Below are 23942 nucleotides of genomic sequence, written 5' to 3'. Positions count from 1 at the left end.
GTGGCAGAAACCTCCTAAAAGATGTAGTAGATACTCAGAGGAAGGACTAGTTTAGACATGCCTCTCAAATTTCAAGTGGAAACCAACCCAGTTTCAATTCTATTCAATAGAATTTTGGAACTGGAGAAGAAACATTTGTTTGTTCCCTACCATAAATATTAGCATAGATGCTAAATAATACAATGCTCATTTGAAAAGGTCTAGCTGTAGGGCAATGGATATTAGGCAAGAATAAAATTTCTTATTTCTACTCCCAAAGGCATGCAGAGAGGAAAAAAAGAACAATGGGAAAATGGCATGTGGCATAGCTATCTGAGGCAGTCTTATGTTGAGAGGCCTAGTTTACATTATGTGAAAACTTGGAGATATTTAGAATTAGCCAACTGGACAAATCATCTAGGGGTGGTCTAGTTAGCTGGGCACTACTCCTGTTAAGAGCAATGGTGAAGTACAAACAGGAACTGGAATGATGCAAGAATCTTATACTACCAGGTGTTAATCAAAAAACTACTACAAACCAACCTAACTTGAAAATGATCTTTGCTTAACATTTTCTAAACCTAAATCAAAACTTTCTTTCTTTTTTTTTTTTTTTAAAGATTTTATTTATTTATGTGACACAGAGAGACACAGCGAGAGAGGGAACACAAGCAGGGGGTGTGGGAGAGGGAGAAGCAGGCTTCCCGCCGAGCAGGGAGCCCGATGCGGGGCTTGATCCCAGGACCCTGGGATCATGACCTGAGCCGAAGGCAGTCGCTTAACCGACTGAGCCACCCAGGCGCCCCAAATCAAAACTTTCTAATGGACTGCAAATTCCTTGATGGCAAGTCCATTTATGCTTCATCTTTTTAACTCTCAAATCATTTAGCATGTTAGCCTGTACATAGTATGTACCTAATCAATGTTGTGAATAAATGAAGACAGTTTGTAATGAAAAGGAATGGGGATTCATTAAAATTCATGCAGAGTATTCTTTATTCTCTTTTTTGCCTCACCTTGATCCCTAATTTATATATTTCCTCCCTAAATTAAACTAGAATAAAGAATAAATGTAAAGGATATAGTGTGTTTATATGAGTTACATTAATACTTTCAGGCATAGATATCATGCTTTTGGAATTCAAATAATTTTGGGTGAAAAACCATTCTTATGTATCCCCCCAAAATTCAGTCATTGTAGGATATTAACCTAGCAATCTCATAATTAAACACTTAAATAGAAATGTACAAGCCCCAAAATTTACTTGTCCACTGAACCAACAAGGACATGAAAATGAAACTGGCTGTAATGAAAGTACAGCAGTTAAGTACATCAAGTATAAGGAAGTCTAAAGTATTGAAAACATCCCATAATGATCTAGGAAATTATAATGAGATACACTATTTACTATCAAATTACTTTTCCCTACTCTTACTACTTTCTCAGGTAAATAATGATGTTGGCTTTCCTTTAATATTAAAATTATGGTTAGTTAACGCTGACCTGAGCATGTATTAGCCATTTAATTTTAAGCATTTCCAGTTTGCGGCTGCAAGTGCAAAAAAAGAGAGACCTTCATGACTTGAGAACAGTTATTGCCAACATGTTGAATTATTTAGTGATGGCTGAGACTGGGACCTTTTTGAAAGTGACTAGATGAGCACTAGGTGTGTACTCTGTCATTACATTTTCTAGAAAATGGCTCTGACAAATTAAAGTTTAAAGGGAGTACACAAGTGGGAGCAGATCTAAAATCTCTGATTACCTGAAAGTTTGAGTCCTCGTTCCCCTACTTGTGTGTCATATCCATGTGGCATTCGGAGAATTGCATCATGGAGTCCAGCTAATTTTGCCACTGCATACACCTCCTCAGGTGAAGCATGGATGTTTCCATATAAGAGGTTGTAGTAAATGGTATTATGGAAGAGGACAGCATCCTAGAGAAGATTTATATATATGTACATATATATGTATGTTCATTACAAAAAGTTCAAACAACTTAGTAAAGACATAAAGGCATAAAGAGTAAAACATGATAACTCCTTTATCACCCCCCTCATCCCTGCAATCCCATTTCCCTTCCGAGCTCTAATCACCATGAACAATTGTTGATTATCGGTGCAGACTTTTCTTGATGCATCTATATGCCATATACTTTTTTCTTCAACACAGTGGGATCATACTATACATAGATATTATTTTTATAAATCGCTTTTTTCACTTAACATACGCTGGAAACTGCTCACGTCAGTAACAGAATCCTACCTCACTTTTTAAAAGATTTTATTTATTCATTTGAGAGAGAGAGAGAGCACAAGCAGGGGGAGAGGCAGAGAGAGAGGGAGAAGCAGACTCCCTGTTGAGCTGGGAGCCCGACATGGGGCTCAATCCCAGGACCTGGAGATCATAAGACAGACCCTTAACCATCTGAGCCACCCAGACGCCCCCTACCTCACTTTTTTAACAGTTGTATGATACTATTTATTTATTTCTCTGATAGACATTAATGTAGTTTCCAAATCTTTGCTACTATAAACAATGCTGGAATAAAATATTATTGTATATAGGACTTTGTACACTTGCATATTTCTGTAAGAAGGACTCCTAGGAATAGACTGATGAGTTAAAAGGTTCTGGCTCCCTGCCCAGCGGGGAGCCTGCTTCTCCCTCTCCCTCTGCCCCTTCCTCCTCCCCTCCTCATGCTCTCTCTCACCTCTCTCTCTGTCATTTAAATAAAATCTTAAAAAAAGGTAAGCATATACTTATCCTTTGATAGTACTGCCCAACTGTCTTCCAAAATGCTCCAACAGTATACATACTCCAACCCATAGTGTATGAGGGTGTCAAATCCCCGTATCTTCAACAACTCTGCATATTAATAAGTTTCAGTTGTTGCTACTTTTTGGGGTAAAATGTGCTGTTTAAATTAGCACTTCCCTAATTACTAATGAAGTTGAATATGAAGCTTTTAAATTGGGACACAGAAAACAACTTTTTTACTTGGACACAGAAAACAAAGGATTTATACACTATAGATATTTTTCGGAGAAAGGTCACTGCAAGCATTCATTTGATATTTCATTTTATTCTGACATAGCACACTAAAGCTAATTTACTTAAAGTGAACATCCATCTCCCACTTTCCTTTTAGTCTCTAAATGGTTGGAGGGCAACAGTTAGTAAGATGAAATAAAACGGCTCCATTAGTTCACATTAGCCAAGATAATTAAGATCTTATTTAACATCATAATCAGCCCGTTTCAGATATTACTTCAAATAATATTTTAATCATTTTTATACCAACTACTAATATAAAATGTTCTTATATTGAAATGGTACTTAAACCCAATAAACTTAAAGTTCTATAAAGAGAAAATACTTATTTTTAAGTATTTTATATTCAAAAAAGAGCTAACAAATGCTACCTGGAAACTTTGAAAATACAAAAAAATATGGTAAAATAAAAATTTATTAAATAATCCATAATCCTACCATGTATCAATAACTGCTATCAACATTTTGGTTTATTTTCTCCTTTCTTCTCTAGTTACATGTATTCATTTAGTATTATAAAATTGGGATGTTATATTTTGCTTGGTATCCTCTTTTTAAGAAACTTTGAGTATTTTTCTATGACACTCAATATTCTTTACAAGCAGCGTATTTATAAATCGCTGTGTGACATTTGATCCTATGGTGATAAATTTAACCATCTACTTATTGTCGGATATTCACACTGTGAATTTCAACTTCTGATATTATAAATAATGGTGTAATGAACATCTTTGCATATAAAAATCTGTTCACACCTCTGTTAATTTCCTTACTAAAACTTCCTAGAGGCAGAATTATTGGAATAAAGGGTATCAATATTTTTCTGGCTCTTGATACATATTGCTAAGTTGCTTGTCAGGAAAACTGTATACTTCCATCAGCCAAACAACAGACTAGCCATTTTACACAGCCTTGCCCAAACTAGATATTATGAATTCTAAAATCCTTGCTGACAGGTGAAAAATGGTATTCCATTGTTGATTTAGTTTGCATTGGTAAGCCCTCCAGTGAGGATCAGCATCTTTTCTTTCACTTATTAACCGTGTATATTTTTCCTTAGTGAATAAAATGTTTTATTTTTTAAAAGGTCAGCGTAACTGTTATATAGCCTAAGAGAATGGCAGCAATCTAGTTGAATGGATGAGGACACTGAGCCCTAAGCAGACACAGCCCAGAATTCAACTCACTTTATATACAGGTCAGTGTTTCTCAATACAGACTCTACGGATCACCTATATCAGAATCATCTAGGAGGCGTATTAAAAAATGCAGGTTCTTGGGCCCCACACAGCCCTCCTAAACCAGAACTAAGGTGTGTGAAAGAGTTGGAATTTCAATAATCTCCCTAGGCAATTCATGCACACTAACATTGGAGATTCTCAGTGAAGAGGGAGAACAGTACAGAGTGTCAGTTCATTTGGGAACCTTTTATAAGTTACATATCCCTGTCTGATCCCTTTCTTACAGTTGTCTCAAGAACTTAATTCAGATTCTAGGCTGCAACTTGTTCCCAGGTCTCTCTATTGGCTAACATAAGAAAAATTCACATCCTATAAGGCATCCTTTTTGTCTTCTCAGGTTTTGCTCTGAATTTATTTTTCCCCCTGAAGTCATTCAACAAATACTTATTAAATACTTACTACAGGTCAGGCACAAAGAGGACAGTGGTAAACAAGGCATACAAACATGGAAGCAGATAGCCAAACTGCTTCACTATGTCAAAAACTGCTCAAAATCACAGTAATAGTTTTCATTTACTGAACAATTATGTAATGGACATTGTGCTGTGCTTTTTATAAGATATTATCTCTAATTCGTAATAATTCTATCCTGTAAGATAAATGGTTATTATCCTTATTTTAAAGATAAGGAAACTGAGGACCAAGACCATAGAACTTATAAGGGTTAGAGATGGGGTTAGAATCCAGATCTGTTTGTCTTTAGTCTGGGCTCTTTCCTTTATATTATGCTATCTTTCTAAGACTTAAACAAAAATCTTTCCATCATGCAGATTTTCCATTCACATTTTTTTAGTCTTTTTGGTAACATAATTTAAACTGTAGGGTCTAATGCTTCCTACTTAGTTAGCATATATTGACCGTTTTGGTTTTTTTTCTTTTTTTGGGAGAGAGAACGAGCCTGCACACAAGCAGAACGGGGAGGGGCAGAGGGAGAGGGAGAGAGATAATCCCAAGCAAGCTCTACATGTCCAGTGCAGAGTCCAACGTGGGGCTCGATCTCACGATCCCTGAGATCATGACTTGAGCTGAAATCAAGAGTCAGACGCTTAACCGACTGAGCCACCCAGGTGCCCCTATATTGACTCTCTGAATTCAAATTATTCTAACAAAAGATCTACCAATCTAATCTTCCCCCAAATAGGTTTTTTCTTTTTTTTAAATACCTGAGGTACCACTCCCACTGCCCTCCGAAGGCTTTCCAGGCTCACATCTTGTATATTTTGACCAGCAAGGTAAATGTTACCCTTTTGAGGCTCATAGAAGCGAAACAACAGCCTTACTATTGTGCTTTTTCTGAAATTGGAGACAAGGAAAAGTTATTTAGCTCTTATTGGCATTAGGGAACCCCTGTTTTAAACCACTGTAATCATTTTATTATGATAAAGAAAAAATATTACATTGGGGATCATCAATCAATGATGCAGAATTTTATAAATAACTGAATTACCCACCCTGACCCACTACCTCCTACAATGGCCACTTTCTTTCCTGCAGGGACTTCAAAAGATATTCCCCTAAGGACTTTCTGCCCCTCAATGTATTCAAAATGCACATTGTCAAAGGCCACCGAAGCTGTCTGTGGTGTGATCCGAATGGGAGATGCCATTGCTTTGTCCTAGTAGGGAAGAGAAAAAAAGGCACTTTATACACCATGTAGAGTATAGCCATACAGACAATTTTCTAATTCACAGAGAAAAAAAGGGGAAATGGGGAAAGAAGAGGTTTATAAGTATGGTTAGACCACTTCCAAGCATGCTTTTAAAGATTTTTTTCAGTCCTAAGGTCAAAAACTGTTTTTGAGCAATTTTGGGGGGCAGGCAGGGGGATGGTGGGCAGGGGCATAAGGAAGTTGAGGATGTGAGGAAAGACAATCACACATTTTATATCATTTTTAGCAGAAGTAAATCAAGTGCAAGTACAAATAATTCAAGTTAACAAAATGTAGCTTCTAGGTATAATATTTGCTAACACTGTAAGGTTTCTAAACATGGAAGTAAAAAGCTCTAACAACCTCTTAATACATATGATAGCTCCAATTCCTACAGAAAAGAAACCAGTTTGCTAACGTGGTGATGTAAATATTCCCTTAGAATAATCTTATTAATGGGATGATGCCCACATGCTTTTAAAAAGGTACTGAATAGATTACTTACTTTAATTCGAGTGTCTACCTTGAGTAGAGTAAACAAGGTGTTCATATCTATGAGTGCTTGTCTAGTTTCTCTATATACAGTTCCCAGAAAGTTAAGGGGTAATGAAAGTTGAAAAAGCAGTCCATTCACCATTACTAGATCTCCAACGGTAAGGGTACCTTAATATGTAGTTGGCAGAAGGAAAAAAAGGGGGGGGGGCAGTTAGATGTTATAAATTTTTCCAGATTAAGATAGAAAGTTTATAGTCTATTATTCTGGAATATACTTCAAAATACATATAACTAGCAACTCTTAAGATCTACTCAAATCTCAAAGCATTTTAATCCATGATTTAGGAATACAGGGAACTTGATGTAAGTAGAATGGGAACCGCTCACCCATACACTATACATAATATTAAAAAAAAAAGGAATGGTTTAAGGGAAGATAGAAATGGATGGCTAGAGCCTCTCTTTTCTTCCTAGGACAGTTGCAAGTTTCTTTGTAATGTGAAATAGAAAATTTTTTAAAAAGTATGTATTAAAAAATTGGAGCAAATGAGTATCATGATTGGGAATGATAAACCATGTATTAAGGTCACAGTGAATGAATAAATCCTGAGTGGGCAGGTTACAGAAAGGAGGCAGAGACATTATTTACTTTTGAAATATTTTTACAAATCCATCTTTCTAGATTAAAATGTAACTAGTAATTGTAAAAAAGAAAGTGTTTGCATTTTGGTCCTTTGGACTAAACACTAAATTAATTACATTGCTTTCCAGGTCCACAAGAGAAATTAGAAATATTAGATGCTAAAAAAAGAAATTACTCCTGAAAGAATCAGTATGTAGCCCCACAAAATGTATAAACAGTAGTCCTAATTAATGAGGGAGCTAGTGCTAACTAAACTTGTAGTGTCAAACAAAAGGAAGTTAAAAAAACATTATCATACAATTAAGAAAACACATTCTGATACAAAAAGGAAAGTACTCCAAGGATGTTAAAGCACCTTATTGAATATGCTTTATAATAAGACTAATATATACATTCCTTTCATTAATCTTTATTTACAAAGGTTAAGTAAAACATCTAAAAATGTGAAAACTGCAGATCCATTACCTGCCACAATTCCCTGACTGGCGAGCACCATAATGGCCGTTAAACCAACACTGAAAATAGCACTTTGACCAAAGTTCAGCATAGCCAGAGTAGAGGTACTTTTCAGTGAAGCAGTCTCATATGTCTTCAGAAATCTATCATATCTTTGTGCTTCATAGTTTTCATTATTAAAATACTACAAAACATAATACAAAAGTAGTAATTACATGCAAGTACAATTAGAATTTATTCTCTTAAGTGATTAGTATCCTTTTCTTCAGACCTTATGTATGGATACAGTTTTATACTGCATACTCCATTTTAAAAACCGACTTTTAATACATTGGACTATGGTATTCCTGCAGTTTTCCACAATGAACTGTATTTGAAAAGTCCATGAAATTTATCCCATTTTGATGAATGCCTGGTTAATTTAAACCCAGATCTAAAAAAGCTGTTAATGGGAATGCCTGGCTGGCTTAGTCGGTGGAACAGACAACTCTTGATCTCGAGGTTTTGAATTCGAGCCCCACAATGGGTGTAGAGATTACTTAAAAACAATAAATTTTTTTTTTAAAAAGCTGTTAATGGCATTTCCTTCACAAAGCCTTCCCCTGATCCTCCGAGACTGAACTGACAGTTCTCATTGCGCCCATGGCCATTAAGCCTTCTTATATAGTCACCTGCATACTTACTTTAATTCTCCCAGTTGATGGAGTTCATTCTGGGAGGTCAAGGATTAAATGTTAATCATTTTTTTTACCACCCTCCCCCATCACAAGACCTAGCATAGTGCTTTGGACACAAGAGGCATTCAGTAATATTTGTTAAATGGAAAAATGAACACATAAATGAAATAATTAATGAAAAGCACTATGCTAGGTACTCTGGTAGAGAGTCAAGAACTTACACGTCAGTGTGATTAGCTTAGTGTTCATTCTGAATCAAGGTGCTACTTATACTCATCTCACTTATGAATTAATTCAGAAGGTAAAATTCTGATGCTGCCACACAAAAACGGAGGCGGAAAGAGAGGGCGATTGCCAAACAAAGAAAAATAATAAAGTACAATTACTCCCTCATACCTAGAGATTCTATCCTAATCTGAAACTCTAACTTAACAGCACCTATTCAATTACATGGCAGAACAAATCTGTGTGCAGTGTGAAAGGCAGGGGAAAGTATAATTAAACATATTACCTTCACAGTTTCATAATTCAGCAGCGAGTCTATGGCAGCGTTACCTGCATCATTATCCGCTTTGTTCATTTCTATTCTAAATCTAGTTCTGTAAGACAAAGATGTGCATAGGCATGAAATTTTTGCCATAAATGCATTACTAATTTCTGAACCTTGCCTGGCTCCTGGGAAATATTTACCTCCACCGTGTAACAGCAACTGTGAATGCTGTGTATGCACCAAGTGTCCCAAGGGTTACCAGTGCAAACTGGGCACCACACCTGTAATACTGGAGAAGCCAAAGAAGAAATGATAAACAGTCATTGTTCTTGCCAAATAGTTTCTAATATACAACAGCAAATATCAGTCAAAAGATTTTAATAAAAATATGTTGATGGGAAGTTGTATAAATAAATAATTGTGTGAGGAATCAAATACCTTAGAAAAGCTACTTTTGGTAGCAAGGGAAGAAAGCCAAACACTTGCCACATTGATACTATTGTCAAATGCTGATAAAAAATAAGCATTAAGCATAAGAGGAATAAAGAGTGTATATATATATACACTTTTAATTACAAAATATGAAATTGTTTAGAATGTTATAAATGGTGAATAAAAATCTAGATAATCTGAGCATACCAGTCCAAAGTCATATACAAATATGACTGCCAACAAAAAAATTACAAGCACTAGTTAATGACGTGATCTATGTGTAGAACTGACCAGCTCTTTACAATAACAACATGATAAAGATTTTGGACAGTCCCGTGAAGCTTGTGGCAAAATAATTAAATTAACTGTATAACCCTTCTGATACGACGTAATTTTGTTTTCAAACCATGAGCATTCAATAGCACAACAGCTTCAAGTACTAAATAACCACTAATGAGAATGTAAGATAAAAGCTTGTTACGAAAAATGTTTTACTTACCAAAATACCACTGACAAGAGTCACCTCAAACATGATGGGAAGAAGATTAAATACTAAAGCACTCAGGACAAAACTGATACCCCTTGTCCCTCTGTCAATAGCCTTTGATAAAGCTCCTGTCTGTCTACTCAGGTGGAAAGCCAGATCCAGGTTGTGAAGATGAAGAAAGACATTTCTGGCAATTCTTCGGATGGAGTTTTGGGCTACCTTGCCAAATACTGCATTTCGAACTTCATTAAAAAAGGCAGCTCCAGCCCTTGATACACCATCTAACAATACATTCAAAAGAAAAAAATGGGTTGTAAAAACATTAGAATCATAGGAGTGTAAAATGATAAGTATATAGTAAGAAAGTGTTTATACAATAAATGAATACATCACAGAATACTTACATTAAAAGAAACCTAGAAAGAAAGCATCTAGCCTAGTGAGTACCAATCTTTCCACTACTATGGATCCATCTCATTGTTATTTTCCTCTATAAATTCCAGATGTTGAAAGATTGTTTCCAACTAAATACTTCTAATAAATAGCAGTCCATATGGCCTTATTGTGGACAAATTTTAATCTACTTCAATTCCCCCAAACAGCAAATGATAAAATCGAGGTCCTGAAAAATCAAGTGCCTTGACTAAAGCATGCCCCCATTCAAGTCTCTTGAGTCTCATAAAGTGTCCTTTCTAATGCATAAGGGAACAAAGCAACATGTTCTGTTCTTTACAAATGGTAAATTTGTGTCATGGCTATTGACTATAATTTAATAAAACATTAATGTACATATATCATTATTTAGTTATTTCCCATTAAACAATTAACAACAACAGCAAGAAAATAACTAGAATTACTGAAAAGCTTATCTGATAAAGAGACTATTAGAGTGGTTGTTAAGAACGTCTTATTTCATGTTATTTTTTTCTAGAACTTGAAAAATGAGGCTGTTATAGAATTTTTAGAAAGTATATCATAAAAAGAATTTTTAAAAACTATGTATCAAAAATCTCACATAAAATGATAAACATCCAAAATGTTGTGTTTGTGGTAAAAAGGTCATCTGCTCTAAATATGATGAAACCCTCTTGAAGAAAGTCAACACCTGTAGACAGATCAAAGAATCACACATACAGCCAATCAGAACTGCTGTTGCCATGGTTGCAACTGTATTTGGTGCATCACTCAGGTTCAGCATGTTTCCCGACATCTGGTTGAGGCTGTCTACAGCATATTTAAACATGAAGGGGACCACAATATTCATGGCCTAAAAATATAAAAGCAGCAATTAACCATCATATACAAATATATTTTCTTAAAAGTACAAATATTTACCTTAAGTTAGTATTTATGGGAATGTTTAGATATTAATCATTTACTAGTAATGAAATGATTTTCCCAGTTTATAAAGATAAAATCTTTGGCACTGGAGAGCTGTCATTTCAGAATTCCTAACTCACACTGACTGCCATGTTAATATTCATTTAAAAGCTACATGCATTAGTCAAATGCTCATGCCTCCATGAAATAATCCCTGATCATCCACTCAAAATGCTCTCGCCATTATCTGAAATTGCTACAGAGCTTACGGCACTTAAGGCAAACTGCCTTATTGTTATTTATAATGTATATATTTTTCTTTCTTACTAGATCATTGATGATCTGTACCATATTCCTTTTTTTTGCCCCACACTTGTTGAGTACTACTATGCTTTGTTATTTAGTGGGTATTCAATCAAATATGTAAAATTATTTGTTCACCAAAATAAGAGCAAAACTAAAATTATTTAGCAAAAATGTATCTCAAAAGCAGATAAATTACAAGCATCTGTGGCTGATTCACTACTGAGGAAAAAAACACAACACTGGTAGATCTATTTGCCCCACAAAAAGATTATTTTGGCCACAGAAGAGGTGGGGGAATGAGTGAAATAGGTGAAGGGAATTAAGAGGTACAAATTTCCAGTTATAAAATAAATAAGTCATGGAGACAAAAAGTACAGCATAAGAAATATAGTCAGTAACACTGTAATAATGTTGTATGGTGACTACATTTTTGTGGTGAGCACTGAGTAATGTATAGAATTGTTGGATCACTTTGCTGTACACCTGAATATTGACATTGTATGTATGTCAACTATAACTCAATAATAAAAATTTAAGAAGATTCCTTTGCTCCAATACTAAACAAAACCCACTAAATACCAAACTAAGCTTTCAAAAACCAACCTATTTCTCCATGAGAATACACCAAAAAATAAGAAAATTATGGGTATACTGCTTTCATATATTCAAGGCAAATATTCAATCACATTTCACATTTTCTGCAAGGTTATAGTAACAAAAACACCAACTATCATTTAAGAACAGAAAACTGATTAGACTGCCAAAGCTTTAAAGAAATTAAATTCATGTACATTAATAACATGTGAAAGCAATTCTTTTTTTTAAAGACTTTATTTATTTGAGAGAAAGCACGAGCAGTGCGGGTGGGCAGAGGGAGAGGAAGAAGCAGACTCCCTGCTGAGCAGGGAGCCCAAAGCAAGGCTTGATCCCAGGACCCTGCGATCATGACCTGAGCCGAAGGCAGCTGCTCAACCGACTTAGCCACCCAGGCGCCCTGAAAGCAATTCTATAAGGCTTAACAAAAACAATGAAATCCCAGCTCTTGTTGATGTCCCATTATTATATCATTCATCTTTGTTAAACATAAAAAATATTGTCAACAAGCCTAAGTTTAGCTGACAGCTGACAGGAGCTACGCAGATCTTACCAATCAAGATTTCAAAGTATACAAGTGTCCTAGCAACCAAGCAGGTTCAACAATATCATTAAAATACAAAGCAGATGTTGGAACACTTTAAAAAATGTAACATTGTGATAACTGATCTCACTGATATGAGGAATTTGAGAAACAAGACAGAGGATCATAGGGGAAGGGCGGGAAAAATGAAACAAGATGAAACCAGAGAGGGAGATAAACCGTAAGAGACTCTCAATCTCAGGAAACAAACTGAGGGTTGCTGGAGTGGAGGGGGGTGGGAGGGATGGGGTGGCTGGGTGATGGACACTGGGGAGGGTATGTGCTATGGTGAGCGCTGTGAATTGTGTAAGACTGATGAATCACAGACCTGTACCCCTGAAACAAACATTATATGTTAATTTAAAAAAAGAACGTAACACTATGGGATTAATTGCTTAAAATTTTTTCTAACTTCTAAAATATAATCTAATAGAATAGCAGGTTTGAAGTATGATAAATTTCTCAATTTTGACTTCTACAGAATCATGTAACCTCAAGCTCTTGCTTCTGCTTGAAATGGTCTGCCTGCCTGATTTACCTTTCTTCCTCTCCATTTTTTAAAACCCACTCTGAATACCATCCCCATCATGATGCCATCTCTGAAACCTGCAGCCCATTTGGCACTTTCCATTTTCCAACTCCTCTTTTTCAGAGTTTATACCTCAGTATTTGTCTTTTTTACTATATATTTATCATTTGCTTTCTAGGTACAATGTTCATGGATATACTAGCTTCTCAACCTCAGTTCACAAACCTTTTGTGGCAAAACAAACATTTTGAGAACAACAGTTACCAGAGACATGTATGGTGCTAGGTAATTTCACAAAGGTGAAAGCTGAATGAAATAATAATTCTGTTCAATAGACAACCCTGTAATTGAGGAAACAGGTTCCATGAGGTTTAACGATCTGTCTGGTAAGCAACAGAGCTAGGATTAAAATCCAAGACTGACTTGAAATTCAGAATTTTTCCTAGTATACCACAGCCATATTAGCAGCTCATAAGGCAAGGGACCATATTATTCTACTTCATTTGTACCCTAAAGTAGATGCTCTCAAATGTGCTGCTGAAACCAGCATAGAGTATGGCACAAGTAATTTAAAAAAATTTGAGCAGATTCCAGGGTTTCTGTATAATAAGACCACATCCCCTCACTTGCATTCTAATACAATTTCTTGAGTGGGAAAAAAAGTGACAGTTACAGCTAGCACGCAATTCTCGTAACTTACAGTCTATTATATCTTTGCCACAGCCAGAGTGAGTAGTGACTAAAACTAATATATCACCAAGAAAGTTGTGTTATTTTACCTTCTTGAAAATATGTTTTGGTTTGGTCGAATTTGGGAGCATCCTTGTAAATGTGTAAAGAATGTGAATATCATCTGTCCTGTATTTTTATTGACAGAAAAAAGGGAGTTAGCACACTGCTAAGAACATGTACTACCTCTAATAATAACTGTTGATTACTTCCAGTTTTCCCAAAAAAAGTAATTTTAGAAAGGAAAGAAATTTAAAAACACCAAAGACATAGAAAGGAGTATATTATGTGTAGGTGTTTGTATTAGTACATGTGTGTTGGCTGCACTGGCCTTGTGGTATTTTGAGCATAGAGGGTGGCACATATTGGTTTTCCCTAATGTTCTGCTTTCACGAGAACTACACTTAAACCACCTCAAGAGAAATGTTAATTTTTAAAAACTTTTTTCTTTTGAAGTAATTGTAGACTCACAGGAAGTTGCAAAAGTAGTACAAAGAGACTCATAACCCTTCACTGTGTCTCCTAATGATAACATCTTATATAGCTGTAGTTGAATATCAAGACCAAAAACATACACTGGCACATTAATATTAAATAAACTACAGAACTCATTCAGTTTTTAACCATATTTAAATGTGTATTCATGTATGTGTGTGGTTTGTATGTGTTGCCTATATGGTTCTATGCTATTTATCCCATCTTCAGATCCATGTAACCATCACCACAATCAAGATACAGAACTATTCCATCACAACAAAAGAAACCTCTTGTGCTACCTCTTTATATTCACTTCCATCCCACCTTGCCCCACACCTAAATCCCTGTCCCCTGGCAATCACTAATCTGTACTTGATCTCTACAGTTTAGTCATTTTGAGAATATTATATGTATGGAATCATGCAGTTTGTAATCTTTTGAGAATGACCTTTTTCTTCACTCAGCATGATGCCCCTGAGGTTCATCAAGGATGATGCATGTATCAATAGCTTATTTTTAAAGATTTATTTATTCGAGATAGAGAAAAAGCATGCACGTGCATGGCGGGAAGGGATGGGGGAGAGGGAGAGAGAGAGAGTCTTAAGCAGACTCTGCACTGAATGTGGAGCCCAACATGGGGCTCAATCTCATGACTCTGATATCACGACCTGAACTGAAACCAGGAGTCTGATGCTTAATCAACTGTGCCACCCAGGTGCCCCTCAATAGGTCATTTTTTATAGCTAAGTACTATTCCATGGATGTACCAAGTTTATTCAACCATTCATCTCTAAAGGACATTTTCATTGTTTGTAGTTTTGGACTACAAATAAAAAGATGCTGTGGAAATTTTCATACAGGTGGTCGTAAGTTTTCATTTCTCTAGGATAAATGCCCAAGAGTAATTGGTAAATCATATGCTAATTCTATACTGAACTTTTAAGGAAACTGCCATACTCTTTCTGAGTGGCTGTACCATTTTATATTCCCACCACCAGTAAAGTATGAGTGATCCAATTCCTCTGCATCCTCACCAACATTTGATATCATCACTATTTTTTATTTTAAAGCTTTTTTTTTTAAGTAGGCTACACATTGGAGCCCAATGTGGGGCCTGAACTCATGACCCTGAGACGAGGACCTGAGCTGAGATCGAGAGTCAGCCGCTCAACCGACTGAGCCACCCAGGCACCCCTTTATTTTGAAACTATTTTAATAAGTGTATAGTGATATCTTGTGGTTTTAATTTGTGTTTCCCTAACAGCAATGACGTTGAACATCTTTTCATATTCTGATTTTCCACCCATATATCCTCTTTGGTTAAATATCTGTTCATGTCTTTTGCAAATTTTTAACTGGACTGGTTTTTTGTTTTTGTTTTTTGATACTGAGTTTAAGAGTTCTCTCTATATTTTCTAGATATAGAGGTCTTTGTTGGGTATATGATTTGCAAATATTTTCTCCTAGTGTGTAGCTTGTCTTTCATCCTGCTGAGGAGCCTAAACTCCTACCCCACCTAGCAGCCATGAGGAGTCCCTTTCTTTAGGAGTCAATGGAGGCCAAGGTAAGAACCTGGACTTTTAACCCCACCTGAAGTAATGAGGCAGCAGCCCATCCCCACTGGAGCACTATCATAGGAGGCCTGCTAAACAAAAGATTTTTTAAAAAGCCAGAGTCTCATACCATAATGCCCAAAATATCCAAGATTTCAATAAAAAATCACTCATTATACCAAGAACTACTAAGATATCAACTTGAAATAAAAGAATATAATCAACTGACACAAATGTTAGAACTACCTGATAAGGATTTCAGAATAGCCATCACAAAAGTGCTTCGAGGAGCACTTATGAACATGCTTCAAACAACAAAAAGTAGAATGTCTCAGCAAATAAACAGAGGACATAAAGAACCAAATGAAAAATCTGGAACCAAAAAATATAATGACTGAATTAAAAAAAATAACTGAATGTCTGGGCTCCATGCAGAATGGAGAGGACAAAGGAAAGACTCAGTCAACTTGAAAACAGAATAAAATTTATTGAGTATGAACAACAGAGAAAAAAACACTAAAAAAAAGGGAGAGAGGGTAGAAGACTCTGCGATCTATGGGACTATAAAAAAAGATCTATCACTCCTCTTTAGAGTCTCAGAAGATTAGAAGAGAAAGTCTGAGGCTGGAAAAAGTATTCAAAGACATAATGACTAAAAATTCCCCAAATTTGGCAAAAGACATAAACTTACAGATTCAAGAAGCTGAGCAACCCCCTGATTAGGGAAAACCCAAAGAAATTCACACCAAGACACATTATAATTAAAATTCCAAAAGCTAAAGACAAATTTAAAAATCTTAAAAGCAGCCAGATAGAAACAATACATTATGTATAAGGGGAAAAACAATTTGAAGAAACCAGATTTCCAGGGAGGCCAGCAGGAAGTGGCACATTTTTCAAGTGGTAAAAGAAAAGAACTGTCAACTTAGAATCCTGTAATCAGCAAAATTAGCCTTCAGGAATGAAAGGAATATCAAGACATTTCAGGTTAAGGAAAACAAAAAATTAGTCACTAGCAGACCTCCTCTAAAAAAACTGCTAAAGGAAACTCTTCATACACATGGGAAATGGAAGCAGACAGAAACTGGAACATGAGAAATGAAGGAAAAGCAACAGAAATAGTAAATATCTGTGCAAATATAGTAGCCTATTCTCTTAAGTTCTTTAAAATATGTTTGATGGGCACCTGGGTGGCTCAGTTGGTTAAGCGACTGCCTTCGGCTCAGGTCATGATCCTGGAGTCCCGAGATCGAGTCCCACATCGGGCTCCCTGCTCAGCAGGGAGTCTGCTTCTCCCTCTGACCCTCCCCCCTCTCATGTGCTCTCTCTCTCTCCTCTCATCCTCTCTCTCAAATAAATAAATAAAATCTTTAAAAAAAAATAAAATAAAATATGTTTGATGGACAAAAAGTTAAATCATTGTGAAAGTTAAATCATTGACTAATAGGGTTTTCAATGTATACAGATGTAATGCAAAAGTTAACCTGTAAACATAAAGGGGGAAGATAAAAGGACTTAAAGGGTAGTAAGGTTTTTACATATCACTTGAAATGGTAAAATACTGATTCTAAGTAAGCTATAAAAAGTTCAGTATCAATACTGTAATTCCTAGAGCAAATACAAAAAAATTATATGAATAGATAGACTTAAATGGCACAATAGATAAAATGGGATAGTAAAACATGCTTAAATAACACAAAAGATGGCAGTAAAGGTGAAACAGAGTAACAAGAGAAAGAGGAAACTGGCATAAAACAAATAATAAAATGGTAGGCCAAACTCCAAATTTATCAATAATTATCAATATAATTATCAACAAATTATAATGACCAGCATAAGCAAATAATTACTAATGTATCAATATACTAGCAATGAATGACTGGAAACCAACATTTTTAAAAATTACAATACCCAGGTGCCTGGGTGGCTTAGCCAGTTAAGTGTCTGCCCTCGGCTCAGGTCATGATCCCAGGGTCCTGGGATGGAGTTCCACATCAGGCTCCCTGCTCAGTGGGGAGTCTGCTTTTCCCTCTCTCTCTGCCCCTCCCCCTGGCTCGTGCTCTCTCATGCTCTCTAATAAATAAATAAAATCTTTAAAAAAATTACAATACCCACCCACCACAAAGAAATCCTTAAGTATAAACTTAACCCAGGATTTCTCAACCTTCAGCACTATAGACATTCTGGGTTAGATAATTCTTTCTTATGGAAAGATATTCTGTGCACTTTAAGGTGTTTAGCAGTGTCCCTGACGTCTACCTACTATATGCTAGTGGCACCCTCATCACCAACTGTGACCATCAAAAATATCTCCAGATAGTGCCAAATGTCCCCTGAAGGGCAAAATCATCCCTGGCCGGAAACCAATGGTCTAATCAAACATGTTCAGTGTCTGTATGCTGAAAGCTACAAGGACATATGAAATAAATGAAACAAGATCTAAGTAAATGGGAGAGATATTTTATGTTCACTGACTGGGAACACTCAATATAGTAGGGATGTCAATTCTCCCAGTTGGTCTAGAGATTTAATAAAAATCCATTTAAAAACCCTACATGGCTTCGGGCGCCTGGGTGGCTCAGTTGGTTAAGCGACTGCCTTCGGCTCAGGTCATGATCCTGGAGTCCCAGGATCGAGTCCCGCATCGGGCTCCCTGCTCGGCAGGGAGTCTGCTTCTCCCTCTGACCCTCCTCCCTCTCATGCTCTCTGTCTCTCATTCTGTCTGTCTCAAATTAAAAAAAAAAAAAAATCTTTAAAAACCCTACATGGCTTCTTTGTAGCTATACACAAGATTATTCTAAAATTATATGGACAGACAAAAAAACTAGAATAGCCAAAACAATTTTAAAAAGAAAAACACTGGAAGAATCACACTATCTTTACGTCTTACTATAAAGCTACAACAATAAAGTCAATGTGGTGTTGATGAATGGAGAGACACATACATATAGATCAACAGACAATAACAAAGTCCAGAAAAGGATAGACACACACTATGGTAGAGAGAATAATGGCGCCATAAAATCTCCATGTACTAATGTACTAATCTCCAGAACCTGTGAAGATGATACCTTACATAGCAAAACAAACTTTGCATGTGATTAAACTAAAGAATATGAGCTGGGGAGAGTATTGTGAATTTCCTGGGTGGGCCAAGTGTAATCAAAAGGGTCCTTATAATAAGAGGGAGACGGGGGGCAGGGGATCCAAAGTCAAGAGAAAAGATATGACTATAGAAGCCAAGAGTCAGAGTCAGAGAGATTGCAGATGCTGCTGGCTTTAAGATAGAAGGAGGGGCCACAAGTCAAGGACTGCCAATGGAAAAGGCATGGAAATGGATTCTCCCCCAAGAGGCTCTGGAGGGAACACAGCCCTGACAAATGCTTTTATTCTCACCCAGGAACCTAATTTTGGACTTCTGACCTTTACAAAATAATACATATGTGTTGTTTTAAGCTATCAAGTATGAAAAGTTTTTACAGCAGCAATAGGATACAAAGGAAATTCAATTGGGAGAGTATAGCCTTTATGTTATGAACTACACAAAACAATGAACTTTCAACTAAACTGGATACAATAATTAACTCAAAATGGAGCATAAATATAAAAGGTGAAAATATAACTTTTAGAAGAAAACTCAGGAGAAAATTGTAATGAACTTGAGTTAGGCAAAAAGTTCTTAGATATAACAACTAAAACATAATCCATAAAGAAAAAAATGATAAACTGGAACCTATCAAAATTACAGATGGGAGAAAATATTTGCAAATTATATATCTGAGAAAGGTCTCATATCCAGAATGTATAAATACAGCACTTTTCTGTATCCTGACTGTGGCAGTAATTACACTAATATATCCATGTACTAAAAGTCATAAAAGAGTACACTTTACTGCATGCATATAAAAAGTAAAATTTAAAAAAGCCAATGTCTCAGGCCACACCAGACCTGGCTCCCCAGAGGCTGGAGAGGTCTAAAAATAAGGCTAGGGGCGCCTGGGCGGCTCTGTTGTGAAGCGTCTGCCTTCAGCTCAGGTCATGATCCCAGGGTCCTGGGATTGAGCCCCACATGGGGCTCCCTGCTCCGCGGGAAGCCTGCTTCTCCCTCTCCCACTCCCCCTGCCTGTGTTCTCTCTCTCGCTGTCTCTCTCTGTGTCAAATAAATAAATAAAATCTTTAAAAAAAAATAAGGCTAGATTAATGTATTTCAATCAAAATTGACACAGTATGGGGTTTAATCCCCCTGTTGTTTTCTAAAGATTGAGAACCTGTTTTTTACTGGATTATAATCATGTGACAGAAGTTGTTTTACCTATAACTGCAATGTGCCCATTAATTTACCATTAAGTACAAGAGAAATAAAAGGACTTATTATCACAATTATTTTTCTTTCCTAGATCAAAAGTTTAAATCACATATATAAATAATCTTCTAAATTCTTGAATTTTCAGAGACTGGTATATCATCAGGAAATTGAATTTGTTTAATTTTAACTTGGAAATGCACAGGTTGGGACATTAATTAAATAATGGAATTAAGGAAAAAGTACAATCACCATAAAGGACAGCCAAAAGTATGCTGTATCTATAGGATGCCAAATTTACTGGTCCATATGATCAGTTTGTTGAGGGTCTCAAATTCAAGATTTTACAGTGACTTTTCCCTTCTTGGTCATGAAAGTATTGTCTATATCTGACGAACCCAATTCTTCCAGACCTCTTTAATACCTAAATTCCTCAGTAATTAATCTCTTTCACAGCAGCCTCTGATAATTAAGGACTCTGTAACTAGTGCTGCCAAGAAGGGCCCAATATATGTGAATAGGTAAAAGACCGCTCCAGTTTCAAAAGGATCAGAAGGAGAAAAAGAACATAAAGGACAAGAGCACTAAATGGAGATATGATTTGCAAGGCAAAACAAGGAGAAAATAAAAGTATACAACATACTCAGACAATTTGTAAATACCATCCCTTCCAGAAAACAGAGATAGAGGGAAAATTTCTGAACTAATTCTAGGAGGCCAGCACTACCCTAATACCAAAACCAGGCAGACATTACAAAAAAGGAAAACTCTGGACCACTATCTCTCATGATCACAGATAAAAAATTCTCACAAAATATCAGCAAACCAAATCCAATAATGTATAAAAATAATTATAAAACATGACCAAGGGGAATTCATTCCAGGTATGCATAGCTCGTTCAACATTGGAAAATCAATTAATGTAATCCATCACATCAACAGGCTAAAGAAAAAATATCATGATATCAATAGAGGCAAAAAAGGCACTAGACAAAATCCAACACCTATTCATGATAAAAATTCTCAGCAAACTAGGAATAGAATAGAAAGAAACTTCTTCAACTTGATTAAGGACACCTACAAAAAACCCTAAAGCTAACAATATACTTAATGATGAGAAACTAACTAGATGCTTTATCCCTAAATTTGGGAACAAAGCAAAGATGCCCTCTCTTATCGCTCTTGTTCAAGATGGTACTGGAAGTTGTAGCTAATGCAATAAGAAAAGGAAATAGAAGGCACACATAATAGGAAGAAGAAATAAAACCATTTTTGCAGATGATACGATTATCTATGTAGAAAATCCAAAAGAACTGACAACAACAACAACAGCAACAACAAAAAACCCTCCTGAAACTAATAAACAACTCTAGCAAGGTTGCAGGATACAAAGTTAATATACAAAAGTCAATTGCTTCCCTATATATCTCCAGTGAACAATACATGATTTGAAATAAAAAAAAATACCAGTTAAATTAGTACCCAAAATGATATAATTAGGTATAAATCTAACAAAGCATGTTCAAGATCTGTATGAGGAAAACTACAATACTCTGATGAAAGAAATAAAAAAGGAACTAAATGAATAGATTCCATGTTCATGGATGGAATGACTCAATATTGTCAAGATGTCAGCTGTTCCTAAACTTGCTCTATATAATCAATGCAGTCCAAATCAAAATCCCAGCAAGTAGTTATGGAAGATGGTCCCAAGTTCTTGAAATCTGGTGATGCTGCCATTGTTGATATGGTTCCTGGCAAGCCTATGTGCGTTGAGAGCTTCTCTGACTCTCATCCTCTGGGCCGTTTTGCTGTTCATGACATGAGACAGATGGCTGCTGTGGGTGTCATCAAAGCAGTGGACAAGAAGGCAGCTAGAGTTGGCAAGGTCACCAAATCTGCCCAGAAAGCTCAGAAGGCTAAATGAATATTATCCCCAATACCTGCCACCCCAGTCTTAATCAGTGGTGGAAGAACGGTCTCAGAACTGTTTGTGTCAAATGGCCATTTAAGTTTATAAAAGTAAAAGACTGGTTAATGATAACAATGCATCATAAAACCTTCAGAAGGAAAGGAAAATGTTTTGTGGACCATTTGTTTGTGTATGTGTGTGTGTTGTGTGTGTGTGTGTGTGTGTGTGTGTGTGGCAGTTTTAAATAGTTTTTAAAATCAGTACTTTTTAATGGAAACAACTTGACCAAAAATCTGTCACAGAATTTTGAGACCCATTAAAACAAAAGTTTAATGAGAAAAAAAAAGAATAATGTATTTTTAAATAATTGGTTCATCAGTTACAACAACTGTACCATATTAATGCAAGATGTTAGTAGTAGAAGAAATTGAGCGGGATTTGGGGTGGGGGGATATAGAGGAATTCTCTGTCCTTACTGCTCAATTTTTCGGTAAGACTAAAACTTCTCTAAAATATAAAGTCTTTTAATTAAAAAAAAATACTCCAGGATATAAATCATACCTCTCAACTAAAGGCTTTAGGTAGCAATGTTTCATTTTAAAAAGTGTTTTTAAGAAAATTTTTTAAGAATCAAAGTTAAGCAAAAAGTGCATGAATCTTTTGAAGTTGCAAATGTCAAGACAGTAACTAGAAAACTCTAGCTCTTCCATGAAGCCTTCCCTTAAATGACTAATTGCTGAAACTCCCATATATCTTCATTTGTGACTCCCTTTGGATATTTATATATAATCATTATTTGTGTATTTTTCTCCTTCAGTACACTGCAACTCCAGGAGGGAAGGCAAGGCCCACATTTTATTCATTTTTGCATTCCCAGCTGCCTAGAACCGTATCTTGTACCTAATAGTCACTAACGAATGTTGCTCAATACATATTTCTATGATCTGAATGTCCCCCTGGCAAATTCACATGTTGAATCCTAACCCCCCAGGGTGATGATATCGGAAATGGGGCCTTTAAGAGGTGATCAGGCCTTTATGGAATTAGTGCCCTTACAAAAAAGCCCCCAAAGACCCTTCTTAAGCTTTTACACCATGTAGGTTACAACAAAAAGACAGCCATCTATGAACCATCTAGTTTATGGTGTTTTTTATAGCAGTGTAAATGGACTAAGACAAATATATTATTCCTTACTAATAATAATACATATATTATTCCTTAAAATAGATGCATTCTTGAAAAAAGGGATATTATTTATATTTTTGGAAAATACCCTCTCCCTTGAAATTATAATTTTAAATAAAGCTTATTTTCATTTGCAGGTTTTTAATTGAGGTATCTTTTTGTACTTGATACTTTAATGTTCTGTGCTTGCAAGTTCTCTGTCAACTAAATGGTTCCAAAGATGGTGCTGGTTAGAGAATATGAGTAAACTTTCTTTTTTTTTTATGATTTTATTTATTTATTTGACAGAGAGAGACACAGCGAGAGAGGGAACACAAGCAGGGGGAGTGGGAGAGGGAGAGGCAGGCTTCCTGCCGAGCAGGGAGCCCGATGCAGGACTTGATCCCAGGACCCTGGGATCATGACCTGAGCCAAAGGCAGATGCTTAAAGACTGAGCCACCCAGGCACCCGGAGTAAACTTTTTTATAACATTAAAATAAACACTTATTTTATGAAAACAGATGATTTTAGTAAATATGTTTTATATTTTCCTTAAATCCTGACACAGCTGTATGTGATATACTAACAGAAAGGTTAAATTAAAAAAAAAAATCCTTAGACCTCAAAATCCCCAGATTAATAATAATGTGATACTCCTAGGATATATGTGTGGATGGTAAGAAAAGGCACTGCATATGATTTGTAGGGATTTAAGGAATGAAGGCAAATAGTGTTCTATCTCTGTCTGTCTCTATCTCTGTCTCTCTCTTGGCAGCAGAACCCCTAAAATATATCTCATATAGGACTCCAACATATTAAAAATAGAATTGCTGCAACTCAGAAGAAATACCAACCCATCCTTCTTGGC

The 23942-nt window shown here is 36.0% G+C and overlaps 1 protein-coding gene across 4 annotated transcripts in view; it reads right to left on the bottom strand.

Moving 5' to 3' along the window:
- The window catches only part of ABCB7 (ATP binding cassette subfamily B member 7), a 165839-nt gene that overhangs the window by 32441 nt on the left and 109456 nt on the right, over positions 1 to 23942 (bottom strand). For all 4 annotated transcript variants that reach the window (XM_044911522.1, XM_044911523.1, XM_021686869.2 and 1 more), the window contains 9 exons: positions 10738 to 10870; positions 9616 to 9884; positions 8885 to 8973; positions 8706 to 8793; positions 7527 to 7701; positions 6429 to 6586; positions 5727 to 5890; positions 5439 to 5568; positions 1746 to 1917 (listed from right to left, as the gene is read on the bottom strand). In XM_044911522.1, the coding sequence (XP_044767457.1) occupies positions 1746 to 1917; positions 5439 to 5568; positions 5727 to 5890; positions 6429 to 6586; positions 7527 to 7701; positions 8706 to 8793; positions 8885 to 8973; positions 9616 to 9884; positions 10738 to 10870 (1378 nt within the window). The remainder of the gene's footprint in view (positions 1 to 1745; positions 1918 to 5438; positions 5569 to 5726; positions 5891 to 6428; positions 6587 to 7526; positions 7702 to 8705; positions 8794 to 8884; positions 8974 to 9615; positions 9885 to 10737; positions 10871 to 23942) is intronic.

The sequence above is a fragment of the Neomonachus schauinslandi genome, chromosome X, assembly GCF_002201575.2.
Source record: "Neomonachus schauinslandi chromosome X, ASM220157v2, whole genome shotgun sequence".
NCBI classification, from domain to species: Eukaryota; Metazoa; Chordata; class Mammalia; order Carnivora; family Phocidae; genus Neomonachus; species Neomonachus schauinslandi.
Note: the sequence above shows the minus strand (reverse complement) of the source record. Positions and strands in the feature narration are given on the sequence as shown.